Below are 14,298 nucleotides of genomic sequence, written 5' to 3'. Positions count from 1 at the left end.
TGAAACTAACTTCAAGAAACTACCACTTGTCAAGTTTCAGTGCACTATCAAAGAGTATTCACAATTTTCTGAAAAGGCTATTAAAATACTCCTTTTCCCAATTATGTATCTGTCAGAGGCCAGATGTTTTCATGTACTTCCACCAAAATAAAGTATTTCAAGAAATTAAAGACAGAAGCAGATACTGAAATCCAACTTTCTTCTAGTATGCCAGATATTAGAGATCTGAAAAAATGTAAAAGAGTGCACTATTGTAATTTTCATAAAAGTTATTTTTCATAAAATGTTATTTATATTCAGAAAAATGAATTTATCGTTATTTTTAAACAATATTTTTTACAGTTTTAATTTCTATATGATAAATATTGATAAACAAAAGTTCTCTTCGGTCCTTAATTTTTAAGAGCCCTGAGACCAAAATGTTTGAGAACTGACTTAGAATGAGATACATGAAAAATACATTGAAAACAACAGATTCCTACCGCATTTCAATCATCATGTCTTCAAGTAACTCTGATGAATCCCTGCTATAGATTCGGATGTAGAATTGACTAGGAGAGATGATACACTCCACAAAGACCCCCATGAGGGTACTGGTACCTAATGGGGGTAGTTTGCATAATTTCTTGTCCCGTACAGCATCAGGTGGGATATCATGATTTGCCATTGCCAAGTTGAGCTGTGATTTCTTAATTTCTACTTGCTACAAGTTAAAAAAAATCAAAGAAACCACTATAAATCTTTGAGTAACATTTCAAACTCTATGACAACGTTTCTTAAAATATATTTCATGAGTCACCTTTATCAGAATCACCTGGCAAATAATAAAAATGAAAATTCTTAGGCTTTAGCCCAGACTCACTCACTAGAAGTGAGGCCCAAAATTATGCCTTTAAAAAAATTCCCTAGGTGATCCTTACCTACATTAAAATATTAAAAGTACTGTCTTACGATATTAGGTAAAGAGTGAAAAGTGTGTCACACAACTGCCATATATAAAATTGAAAACATCGTTTCAAATACTTAGGCTGAACTAAGAGTCTCATCCTACCCAGTTCTACCAACAAAGGCAACTTTAAAGAATGGATTAAATTTCAGGGCTTCCCTGGTGGCACAGTGGTTAAGAATTTGCCTGCCATTGCAGGGGACACGGGTTCGAGCCCTGGTCTGGGAAGATCTAACATGCCATGGAGCAACTAAGCCCTTGTGCCACAACTAATACTCAAAATTTTTAAGTACTTTATACTTTTAAGGCTTAATACTGAACCTGCGCTCTAGAGCCTGTGAGCCACAACTACTGAGCCCACGGTGCCACAACTACTGAAGCCCGCGTGCCTAGAGCCCGTGCTCCGCAACAAGAAAAGCCACTGCAAGGAGAAGCCCGCGCACTGCAACGAAAAGTAGCCCCCACTCGCCGCAACTAGAGAAAGCCCACACGCAGTGACGAAGACCCAACACAGCCAAAAATAAATAAATTTATTTTAAAAAAAGAATGGATTAAATTTCAGACTAGTCTTCCGATCAAAAATACAGTTTCTCAAACACTCTCATTCTCAAATATATTATTTTCCTTCAGGCCTTTCTACTGTCCTCTAGAAAATATAACAGGCTCTCCAAACAAAATGTTTTCCTTCCATGAAAGAAGCCAGGTGTAAAGGGCAGAAGGCAAGAAGAGTAAGCAATTAATTCCTTAGTAACTACAAAATAAGTAATAGGAGATGAGAATACAAAAAGGGAGAAGTGTGTGTGGAGATATAATAAAGGAGAAAAACAATAAAAGCACCCTCTAACTGAGGCTAGGTGCAGGGGCAACCTGCAGCAGTGCTGAGGCATCCAGCTACAATAGAGCTCCTCAATTCTTCCCTCAAAAGTCCTGGAGGGTTGTGAAGCCTACTGAAACACATGGACAGAGAATCAGCAATGTTATCCTGAAACAACTGTTAAATCTTCGAAGACAACTGAAAAGCCTGAAATGAGAGTCAAGGAAAGCTAGTTATACAAAAGGCTGAAAACCAGAATAAATGCTGCATAAGGTGACTTCAGACCAAAGTTCTGGTCTAGCCTAAGAAATCATACATCTAGAAATAAGACCTTTCTCAAACAGCATTTTTGTTTAAAGAAACATTCATTCAGTTACTTTCCATAATGCTGAATCTCCAGGGCACACAGCCATCAAACCTTACTCACCAGCTGTAAAGGCTTTACCACCAGATTAGGCTTCTTGCAAATCTTCTCTTCTGGCTCTTTGTGGTTTTCTGAAGGGCAATCCTGTGTAGTCTCCTTGATAACAGTAGTAGACAGCGAATTTCTAGGGGGACTGGACACACAAGCTTTGGCTTCTATTTTCTTATCTGATTGAACTAAACATGAATTTCTGACTGATGACACAGCTCCATCTGAAATGACCAATAGAGGAGCCTATGTATATCTATTAAAATAATTTGGAAACTGTTAATAAGCACATTCTATGTGCCAGGCACTGGACAGATAATGAGAGATGAGAGATATGAACCTGTCTTTGCAGACCTTTCAGTATGGAGAGATGTAACAGAAGTTCCAGATGGGAACAAATCTTACGTTATTTATGTTGGGGGGGGCAAGTCTGATAAGGTTTTTTTTAACTTTGGTGAAAGGTTTTATTTTACAACATCCTGATTTCAATTTATTTCTTGTTCAGCTTTAGCTGTGAACATTCATTTGTTGCTTAATGTACAACGTATGTGACTACTTAATAGTCCATAATACAATGCCTTAATTTTTAGGGAATTCCCAAACCAATCACATATTTTGACCATACAATCATACAAATTTACACGTGTATGATGATTATAGGAGGCTGACACATTAAAACAGACCCCAGATAGACATAAAACCATAGTGGCTCCTAAAGAAATAAACTAGTAACTGTACAAAGATGTAGGTACAAGAATATTTATCACTGTATTTTTTATAATGATAAAAAAATGGATACTCTCTACATGTCCATTGACAGGAGACTGGTTAAATAAACTATAATATGTTACATAAAATAATTATATGTAGTCAAAAAGGAAGAAATAAACTTGTATATGCTGTTATAGAAAATTACCTCTATGAAGTATAAAAAGCAAAGACTTATATAATGTTTATACAATACTGTTTTGTGGAAGAAAATTATACATATGATAAATAATTATAGAGAAGAGGTCCAGAAAAAAACACTAAAACTATCACTGCTAGTTACTACCTCTGCATTGCTGGAATTGTTTAAACAAGAAAATACTGCTTTTGTAATTTTTTTCTAAGTGCAGCTAGGCTCACATATACATTTTAAAAAGTCTGGAAGGCTATATAAAAATTCTAATGGCAGTTTTGGTGGGAGTAAAATGTAGAGAAATATTCACTTTCAACTTTTTACTCATCTGTGCTATCTGAATTTTTTAGAATGAATGTAAGTTATTTTAATCAGAAAAATCAAGAAAGATACATTTACATTTTGTAAAAAAAAACCCACAGCTGTCCACTTTAGCCACTTGTAGAAACTTATAAACATATAAGTATCATACTGTACTATAGATGGCAAGACATTACCATTATGGGAACTGAGGAAAGAGTATATGGGATCTCTCTGTGTTCGTTCTTAATAACTGCAAGTGAACCTACAATAACCTCAATAAAAATTTCAAAAGAAAAAAACCACTAAGCCAAACAAAAACAAAAGTCAAGTGCCCTAAATGCAATGTGATATCCTGGAGTAGATCCAGAAACAGAAAAAGAACAAAACTGATAAAATCGGAATAGCCTCTGGAGTTTAGTAAATAGCAGTGTACCAATGTTAATTTCTTAGTTTTGATAAACATATCATGGTAACGTAAGATGTTAAAATTAGGCGGAAACTGGATGAAGGGCATATGAGAACTCTGTACTATCTTTGCAACTTTTCTATAAACCTAAAATTATCTCAAAATAAAATGTTTTTTTTAAATTACAACTGCTGAGTCTCAGCGCACACTCATTTATTCTGAACGTCCATATATTTCTAAGAACCTCCATATATTTCTAAAAAGAGTTAAGAACCACTGAACTATCTAGAGCTTCCCCCTCAGAACACCATTTCAGAAAATTTATTTCTTCAGAATTATTAAAAAATCTGGACAATGAAGAAAGCAAACTTAAAAAACTCAGATTTTAATACAGTAACCTCATTGCAACATATATCACCAGAAAGGAGGTCATTATATACAAAACATTTCCAAGGCTAATGTGTGATCTGTTTGGTTGATGTGGTTACAATAACGCCTATTTACATAACCAGTGCTTTCTTTTTCCTTGTTCTTACAGAGACAATTAAAAATCAGGTTTGCATCATATTGTAATTCAACTCACCAGGTGGTAGAGGCTTCATATCAGCATCAAACACCAGCAAGTCTTGTTCTCCTTCCCTGAACTCAACATGGAGAATGTCACTAAGAGCTCCAACAAGCTCGGTCACATTTAAGAAGCCCAGATTTTTGGGTGAAAGTTGCTCTTTAAAAATTACCTGTCACCAAAGCAAAACCAAAAACCAAAAAAAAAAACAAAACAAGAATATAACATATACAGATGCCCATGGACAATGCTTTAATTTGGACTTAACCAAACTAAATTTGTAAGGGTGAGTTAACTCAGGCATTACAACAAACCCTTGCTTCCATGCAAGTATAATACAAACCAAGAGACCTATAATCCCTCACCATAAACTTCTAGGCCAACTTCAAGTTCCTTTTACAGCATATGTTAAATTGAAAAGAAAATTAAGGGACATTTTTACCTCTCATTTTACACAATGTCTGATTATAAAGCAAAAAGTCTTTTTTTAAAAAGAGGGGAACACACAAAATACAAAAATCATAATAAAACTTGATATTTCTCTATTTTCAGAGAAAGAGTATTCACTACCACTTTCCACATGCAATAAAATACTATTTTTAAACATTTCCTTAAAATTTTTGTTTATTATTTCACCCTGGAAGTTGGGATAAATAGGCAGGTGTCTATGTATTTCCTATAACTGTCTGATTTTCTCGCCTTGGAAAAGAAAAACTATACCAAATACAGATAGAAGAGAATATATATAAGATAGATAACAAGTATGTTTGGTTTAAACTGCACAGTGAATTGGTAAGTTTGCCCTTGTTAATAAAGACGTCCCATTAAAATGTCTGAATTCTTAAACTTTTGTCTCCATAACCAAGGTAAAGCAGTAGAGCTAACCGTAGTTCTTGCTCTCTTCCTCTTGACTAGGTGTTAGTAGGAAATAAATCCCTGCTCTGACTTAATCACCTTGGGGAAGACCAACAGGAACACAGAGGGCAAACAGTTCTAAAGGATTGACCCTTGACAAAGGGTGGGATTTCTGCAGTGCATACTTCTTGTTAGTGTAGTAATGTTCTGAGACCCAACTCAACTCTTTATTGACTTCTCCCAGGACACTTGTAAAAATGGGGCCCAGCGTCAGTCAAGTCACGGTTTAAAGGGTCATTAGTATCACATCTATAGCCAATCACAGATATCCCAAGAGAGAAAGAACTGGTAGAGGACAGAAGAAGGGTGGTGGTGAGTTAGATTTGGTACTTCTACTTACTTCCTTGTACATTACACATTATGGCTTCTTTTCTTTTTATGTTCATTAGTCTAATGGTTTCTTTACCTTCTCGGTAAGTGCCCAGTACTATGAATGTGCAATTCAGCTGAACACATGACTAGGTTGGGAAGGATTCTTTTTAATGTAAGTTATCAATTTTTTGAATAAGTGATATTCAGAAGTTTTGAAAAGGTACACAGCAAAAACTTAGTCTCCAGCCCACTCCCATCCCTCAGTTGACCAGGAGATCACCTCCTTGGAGGTAACCATTACTACTAGTTTCTTATGCAAACCATCACCAGCAGATTCTTGTGAAACTTTCCAGAAACTGTCAAAACTTGAACATGCATCATGCTTCAACATAATAGATTACACCTGTTGTATTTTTTATGAATTAATACGGAGGTAATTCCAAATCCTTATATGAAACACAGTTGAGTAATCTTATCTTAGAAGCAGTTTCTTTTAGTAAGTTAGTTTGGTCCATCCATTGATATGTCAAATACACTGCCCTAGGTCCTTTGTTATGCTATCTTCTTAATATACTCCCAACCATAAGCAAGAAAGTAATTGGTGTGTATTTCTACTCCCACTCTCTTACTTCTCTTCCATCTCCAATCCATTCTGGTTGTTTTATTTTTTCCTTAGAGTTTATATTTATGCCTTCAAATATATGTATATATCCTATTACATGATTTCATTTCCTCATGGAGTAGATTTTGTAGATGATACACTCATAGTGCAAACACTTTATTTTCTGCAAATTGGCAGCTGGACCCAGCGGCTTGATCAGACTCATGCTCCACCCCTATGACAAGACTATTGGTGATGCCATGTTCTAAAAAGAGGCACATATAATGTCTGGTTGTCTTTTTTTTTTCTTCTTGGTGTTGTTAGGAGCCATTACTGGTCGATGCGTGATCTACTATTTTATTGAGAGGCTTAACATAGTGATATTCTAATTCTATAAATTCTTTTTTGTTATTTAGTTGGAATATTTTATAGAGATATGCTCCCCTCATCTGCTATTTGGTTAACCAGTCCTACCAGTTCATTCAGGAAAGTGAGGTAAGTGACTGGCTCTTTCTCTTTATTTACCATTTTCTAAGGTAATGCATTGGTTCTCTATCATCTTCCATGATAACCAATTAGCATTTTTCTTTTTTAATTAATTAATTAATTAATTTAGCAGGGGCTACTCTTTGTTGCGGTGCGCGGGCTTCTCATTGCGGTGGCTTCTCTTGCTGAGGAGCATGGGCTCTAGGCACACGGGCCCAGCAGTTGCAGCATGTGGGCTCAGTAGGTGTGGCTCGCAGGCTCTAGAGCGCAGGCTCAGTAGTTGTGGCACACAGGCTTAGTTGCTCTGCAGCATGTGGGATCTTCCCGGACCAGGGCTCGAACCCATGTCCCCTGCATTGGCAGGTGGATTCTTAACCACTGCGCCACCAGGGAAGCCCACCAATTCGTTTTTAATATCATATGAACTCATAGAATTAAACATATTTGATGGGCTTCAAACCACTGCAATTATTATCCTTATTGAAACCTGAAATAACACTTCACATGGATTCCTAAGCCCTTCTAATGTGAACCTAGTCTTTAATAGTCCTTGCTGGTCTGGAATTGTAAGATGTTCCAGGTTCAATTTATGCAATTAGAAATCCTTGTACATACAATTAAAATTATCTCATAATTACCCCCATATATCCCATAATAATAATAATAATTTTTTTTTTTTTATTTTTTGCGGTTCACGGGCCTCTCACTGTTGTGGCCTCTCCCGTTGCAGAGCACAGGCTCCGGACACGCAGGCTCAGCAGCCATGGCTCACGGGCCTAGCCGCTCCGCGGCATGTGGGATCTTCCCGGACCGGGGCACGAACCCATGTCCCTTGCATCGGCAGGAGGACTCTCAACCACTGCGCCACCAGGGAAGCCCTCCCATAATTGTTAATATGCTCTATATCAGGGGTGCCCAACCCCCGGGTGGCATACTGGTACTGGTCTGCGGCCTGTTAGGAACAGGGCCGCACAGCAGGAGGTTAGCGGCCGGCGAGCCAGCGAAGCTTCATCTGCTGCTCCCCACTGATCGCATTACCGCCTGAACCATGCCCACCCCCGATCTGTGGAAAAACTGTCTTCTACAAAACTGGTCCTTGGTGCCAAAAAGGTTGGGGACTGCTGCTCTATATCACATTACTCAGTAGTCTCAGAAAAACAGTACTCACATTACCATCACCAGTATAATTAATAAAAGCAGTTTACATTTTTTTCCTATGCTCACCCCTTCTCTTTCTACCATTTTGTGTAACTGTCCTTTATATTGTCAGAGTATATAGCCATTATATACTATATTCTCTTCTTTCTAACCCTCATTTGGTCTTAGTTTTATAAGTGGTGCTCATGTTCAGTTCTTTTGTTGCTGTCCCTCAAGTGATTTTGGTTACCTGAAGTTCATTCTTCAGTAGACCCCTTGAGGTCTCATGGGAACAATGGTTCTTCAATTCTTGCATGGCGGCAATAGCTTGTCTAGTTCTGTATAGCTGAAAGTCAATTTTGCTAGCCATAAAATCCTTGGCTCACATTTTTTTTCCTTGAGTGTTTAAAATATGTTATTTTTTCAAATCCCTTTTCTTCTAAACATGAGAATGTTTAGAAGAACACTGAAGGGGGCTTCCCTGCTGGTGCAGTGGTTGAGAGTCTGCCTACCGATGCGGGGGGCATGGGTTCGTGCCCCGGTCCGGGAGGATCCCGCATGCCGCGGAGCGGCTGGGCCCGTGAGCCATGGCCGCTGAGTCTGCGCATCCGGAGCCTGTGCTCCGCAACGGGAGAGGCCATAACAGTGAGAGGCCCGCGTACCGCAAAAAAAAAAAACACTGAAAATGTTCTATAACCTAATTTTGTCTCCTTTATAGGTCACTTGTTCATTTGTTCAAAGGATTATTTTTTTCTTTAAGTCACTGGTTCATTTGTTCAAAGGATTATTTTTTTCTTTAAGTCCAATAATTTGGTGTTTGTCATTCTGGGTTGATATTCTCAGGTATGCAGTGTGTTCTCTCAATATATAATTTCAAGTCTTCCATTTCAGTAAAGTTCACTCAAATTATAGTTTTCAACATTTGTTCTGTTCCATCATTGGTTTTATTTCATACGTTGGCTCTTCTCTGCCTGTTTTCAATGCCTGTTACTTTCGCTTCAATCTTTCCTGTTCATTTTTTCCTAGTATTTTCTTATGAAAATTTTTAAACACAGGAAAAGGTGAAAGACTTGGACAGTGAACATCCGCCACCTAGGTTATATAATTATTAGTATTCTGCTATATTTCCTTTATCATCTATATAGCCATCTACCTACCAAACCATCTTACCTTTTTTATGCATTTCAACACGAGCTGCAGACATCAGTACCCTTTACCCCAAAATATGTCAGTATGCACATAATTAACTGAGTTCAATATCTGTTAGTTTTTAAACATAAAATTTACATACACTGAAATGTATAAAACTTAAGTTTATCATTCAATTAGCTTTGATAAATGCACACTGTGTGCCGCAAACTCACATTTAAGATATAAAACATTTTCATCACTCAGCAAGTTCTTTCTTTCCCAGATAAAACCAACTCTCTTTTTCCACCATAAATTAGCTTTGGCTATCCTAGCAACTCAAATAGAAGGTATCCTACACTGTGTACTCTTCTGTTCAGCAGCAAGCGTTTCTCAAATTCATCCATGTTGGTTCATCTATCAGTAGTTGATTTATTCTTAATGCTGAATAGTACTTCATTGTAAGAATATACCACAGGGCTTCCCTGGTGGCGCAGTGGTTGAGAGTCCGCCTGCCGATGCAGGGGACACGGGTTCGTGCCCTGGTCCGGGAAGATCCCACATGCCGCAGAGCGGCTAGGCCCGTGAGCCATGGCCGCTGGGCCTGTGCGTCCGGAGCCTGTGCTCCGCAACGGGAGAGGCCACAACAGTGAGAGGCCTGCGTACCGCCAAAAAAAAAAAAAAAGAAGACTATACCACAATTTCTTTATTCATTTTCGTACTAATAAATAATAGAGTTGTCTCCAGTTGTGGCTATTAAGCATAAAGCTGTTACAAATATTACTGTACAAGTCTTTTGGGGGAACAGAGGCTTTGATTTCTCTTGAATAAATAATTCTGGATCAAAGAGTATAATTCTGGATCAAAGAGTAAATATACATTTATTTTATAACAAACTGTCAGAACATTTTCCAAAGTAGTACCATTTTATACTTGAACCAAAAACGTATGAGTTTACTAGCATTTGTGTTTATTAATCACTCATACATCTACATTTGTGAAGTGTCTGTTCAAATCTTTCTTTAACGGAGCTGTTTGGCTTTCTGTAATGGAGATATAGAAGGTTCTCTATGTATTCTGGATATGAGTCCTTTTTCAAATGTATGATTGTATATATTTCTTCCCAGTCTGTGGTCTGCCCTTTAATTTTTAAATGGAGTCTCCTAAATAGTAAAATTTTGATAAAGTCTCATTATCAATTTTCTTTTAAATGATTATTGCTTTCTATGTTCTAAGAAACTCTTAAATATCCCCAGATCGTAAATAAAGTTTTCTTCTAGAAGCTTTAATTTTGAATTTTTCCCATTTATGCCTATGATATATCTCTAATTTTTGTACATGGTGTGAGGTTGGGGTTGAGATTCTTTTTTTTTCCCACATAAGTAGTTGTTCCAGCATCATTTGTTGAAAAGATTTTCCTGTCCCCACTGAATTCCTTTGGCATCTCCATCAAAAATCACTTGAGTGCATAAGAACTGAACTCCTTATGTACTCTCATATATGACAAACTTATGGATTTGCCAGTATTTACAAATAGCCTACAAGAATTATGATGGAGACAATACTGAATCTATAGATTAATAACAATACTAAGCTTCTTACCCATGAGTGTTACAGCTCTCCATTTAGTCTTCTTTAATTTCTCTCAGCAATGTTAGTATTTTTCAGTACAGATGTCTTATGTTTCTTTGTTAGACTTATTTTCAAGTAATTTCACACTATTGTAAATAGAATTTTAAAAATTTCATTTTCCAATTGTTTGCTGCCTCCATATGGAAATATAAGATTTTTATATTCATCTATATATTATTTTTATTATTAATCTATATAATTAATATACAACTTTTTTATATTCTTAACTTTGGCCTTAATAAATTCACTTATTAGTTCTAATAGCTTTTCATGGATTCCTTAGTACATTCTATGTAGACAATCATGTTTTCTACAAATAATGACAGTGTCACTACTTCAAGTTTTTGTGCCTATTTTTTTCTTATTTTATTACACTGTCTAGGACTTCCAGTAAAACACTGAATTAAAGCCATGCGAATGGACATGGTAGCCCTGATTTTAGGGGGAAAGTGTCCAGTGTCTTACTATTAAGTATGACAAGCATAGGTTTTTCATAGCTATCCTTTACCAGGTTGAGGAAGTTCTATTCTATTCCTATTTTTCTGAGAGTTTTGATTACAAATGGGTATTAAATTTTGGTAATTCTTTTTCTGCATCTACTAAAATGATCATATGGTTTTCTTCCTTATTCTGTTAACACGGTGAATTATGTTAATTCCTTTTGAAATGTTACTCCAACCTTGTATTGCTGGGGGAAAATACCCTCTTGTTCACATATTGCTGGATCCAATTTACTATTATTTTGTAATATTTTTTATGCTATGTTATGATAAACATGATCTAATTGGGTTTTTTTGTAATGTCTATGTCAAGTTTTGGTAGCAGGATAATGTATTCATAGAAAATACTCCCCAACTCATTCTATTTTATGAAAGAAACAATGTATGATTAATATAATTTCCTCCTTAAAAGTTTGACAGAATTCACCAATAAAACCATATGGGCCTGCAGTTTTTTCTCCTTCTCCATTCTTTTGTGGAGAGGTGTTTTTCTTTCTTTTGTTTTTTTTAAATAACAAAAATCCATTTCTTGATACTTACAGGGATATTAAGATTTTCTATTTCATCTTGCCTCAGTTGGGTAATTTGTGTCTTTTGAGGAATTTGTCCATTCCATCTAAGTTGTCAAATGATAGGTACAGTTGTTCATAATATTTCCTTATTGTCCTTTCAGTATCTGTAGAATTTATAATGATATAATCTCTTTCCTGATATTGGTGTTTGTGTCCTCTCTTTTTTTCTAATTTAACTAGTTAATGGTTTATCAATTTTGGTGATCTTACAAAGAATCAATATTTGGCTTTGTTAATTGTTGCTATTTTATTAATGTCTATTCTTGATTTTCTTATTTCTTTTCTCCTACTATTTTGACTTTACTTCGCTCCTCCCTTTTCTAGACTTCTTAAGGTAGACCTTCAGGTCAATGATGATTTTATACCTTTCTTTTCTTCTAATTTAGGCATTTTAGAGCTATAAATTTCTCTTTGAGCACTGTTTTAGCTGCATCTCACAATTTTTGACATGTTATATTTTCATTTTCAATTGGAAGTATTTTCAAATTTCCCTTGTGATTCTGTCTTTAATAAGTTATTTAGCTACATTCAATATCCTGTAATAAACCATAATGCAAAAGAGTATGAAAAAGTACACATATATATGTATAACTGAATGACTTTGCTGTACACCAGACACTAACACAACATTGTAAATCAACTATACTTCAATTTTTAAAAATAAGTTATTTAGTAGAGAACTGTTTAATTTCCAAATTATCTAGAGGGTTAATTCTTAGGTAATTCATTGTATTGATTTTTAATTTAATTCCATCTTAAAGAACATACTCTGTAAGATTTCAGTATTTTGAAATTTGTTGAGACTTATTCCATGGCCAACTACATGGTCCATCTTGGCGAATGTTCCATGTGTACCTGAACAGAATGTGTATTCTGCAGTTGTTGGGTACAGTGTTCTATAAAAGTCAAACAGATCATGATGGTAGAGAGTGTGGTTCAGATTTTCTATGTCCTTATTCTTTTTTTTTGACTATTTTATTAAATGCCAGAAAGAGAAAACCCCTATAATTGTGGAGTTAACTCATAATTAATTCTGTCAACTTTTAGATCATTTATCTTAAAGCATTATTAGGTGAATACACATTTGACTGTTGTGTCTTCCTAATTAACCATTTATCCTTATGAAATGTCCCTCTATCTCTGATGATACACTTTGCCTAGAATTCTGACTTTACCTGATTTTTTTTAGTCACTTCGATTCTTTTATGCTTACTGTTATGTATGATATATCTTTTTCATCTTTTACTTTCAACCAATCTGTATCTTTTTACTAACAATGTATTTCATGTGGACAGCATTTAGTTCCATCTCATAACTTCATTAATTGTAATATATACTCCACTACATTTGTGAAATTATTAATATAATTGGACTTACAGGTACCATTTTTTAAATTGAAGTATAGTTGGTTTACAATGTTGTGTTAGTTTCAGGTGTACAGCAAAATGATTGTTTATACACATATATTTTTCAGCTTCTTTTCCTTATAGGTTATTACAAGATATTGAATATAGTTTCCTGTGCTATACAGTAGGTCCTTGTTGTTTACCTATTTTATATATATTAGTGTGTGTCTGTTAATCCCAAATCCCTAATTTATCCCTCCCTCCCTTTCCCCTTTGGTAACCTATATAATCTATGTCTGTGAGTCTGTTTCTGATTTGTAAATAAGTTCATTTGTATCATTCTTTAGATTCCACATATAAGTGTTATCATACGATATTTGTCCTTCTCTGACTTACTTCACTTGGTATGATAACCTCCAGGTCCATCCATGTTACTGCAAATGGCATTATTTCATTCTTTTTTATGGCTGAGTAATATTCCATTGTATATACATACCACATCTTTTTTATTCATCTGTTGATGGACACTTAGGTTGCTTCCATGTCTTGGCTATTGTAAACAGTGCTACAATGAACACTGGGGTGCATCTATCTTTTTGAATTATGATTTTCTCCAGATATATGCCCAGGAGTGGGATTGCTGGGTCATATGGTAGCTCCATTTTTCGTTTTTTAAGGAACCTCCATACTGTTTCTCAATAGTGGCTGCACCAATTTACATTCCCACCAACAGTGCAGAAGTGTTACCTTTTCTCCACACCCTCTCCAACATTTATTATTTGTAGACTTTTTGATGACTGCCATTCTGACTGGTGTGAGGTGATCCCTTATTGCATTTGCATTTCTCTAATAATTAGCAATGTTGAGCATCTTTTCATGTGTCTGTTGGCCCTCTGTATGTCTTCTTTGGAGAAATGTCTATTTAGGTTTGCTGCCCATTTTTTGATTGGGTTGTTTTTTTTTTTATAATGAGCTATATGAGCTGTTTGTATATTTTGGAAACTGAGCTCTTGTTGTTCACATTGTTTGCAAGTATTTTCTCCTATACAGCTAACATTTTTGCTATTTAATTTCTGCTAATCCCATTTGTATTTTGTTTCTCTCAAACTCTGTTCCTTTGTTGTCCTTCAAGCAAAACAGCTGAACAGTAAACCCCGTCTTCCTTTGAGTTTACTATTTTTTTTTTTTACTGAGTATTTTTATACAATTCCATTTTAATTTATCTATTGGCTTTATAGCTAACTCTACATTATTTATTGTTCTATACATCCTTAACTTTTCAGTCTTACTGTACTACTTCACATAAAACACAAGAACCTTGC

The 14,298-nt window shown here is 35.6% G+C and overlaps 1 protein-coding gene across 4 annotated transcripts in view; it reads right to left on the bottom strand.

The window, feature by feature from the left end:
- The window catches only part of TDRD5 (tudor domain containing 5), a gene marked incomplete at both ends in the record, with an annotated part of 89,624 nt that overhangs the window by 38,184 nt on the left and 37,142 nt on the right, over positions 1-14,298 (bottom strand). For 2 of the 4 annotated variants that reach the window (XM_082652975.1, XM_082652978.1), the window contains 3 exons: positions 483-703; positions 2,188-2,396; positions 4,366-4,519. In XM_082652975.1, coding sequence (XP_082509101.1) covers positions 483-703; positions 2,188-2,396; positions 4,366-4,519 — 584 coding nt within the window. The remainder of the gene's footprint in view (positions 1-482; positions 704-2,187; positions 2,397-4,365; positions 4,520-14,298) is intronic. The other 2 variants (XM_082652976.1, XM_082652977.1) reach the window with 1 other exon arrangement.

The sequence above is a fragment of the Grampus griseus genome, assembly GCF_964374135.1.
Source record: "Grampus griseus genome assembly, chromosome: 1".
NCBI lineage: Eukaryota > Metazoa > Chordata > Mammalia > Artiodactyla > Delphinidae > Grampus > Grampus griseus.
This window is presented reverse-complemented; position numbering and strand designations above follow the sequence as displayed.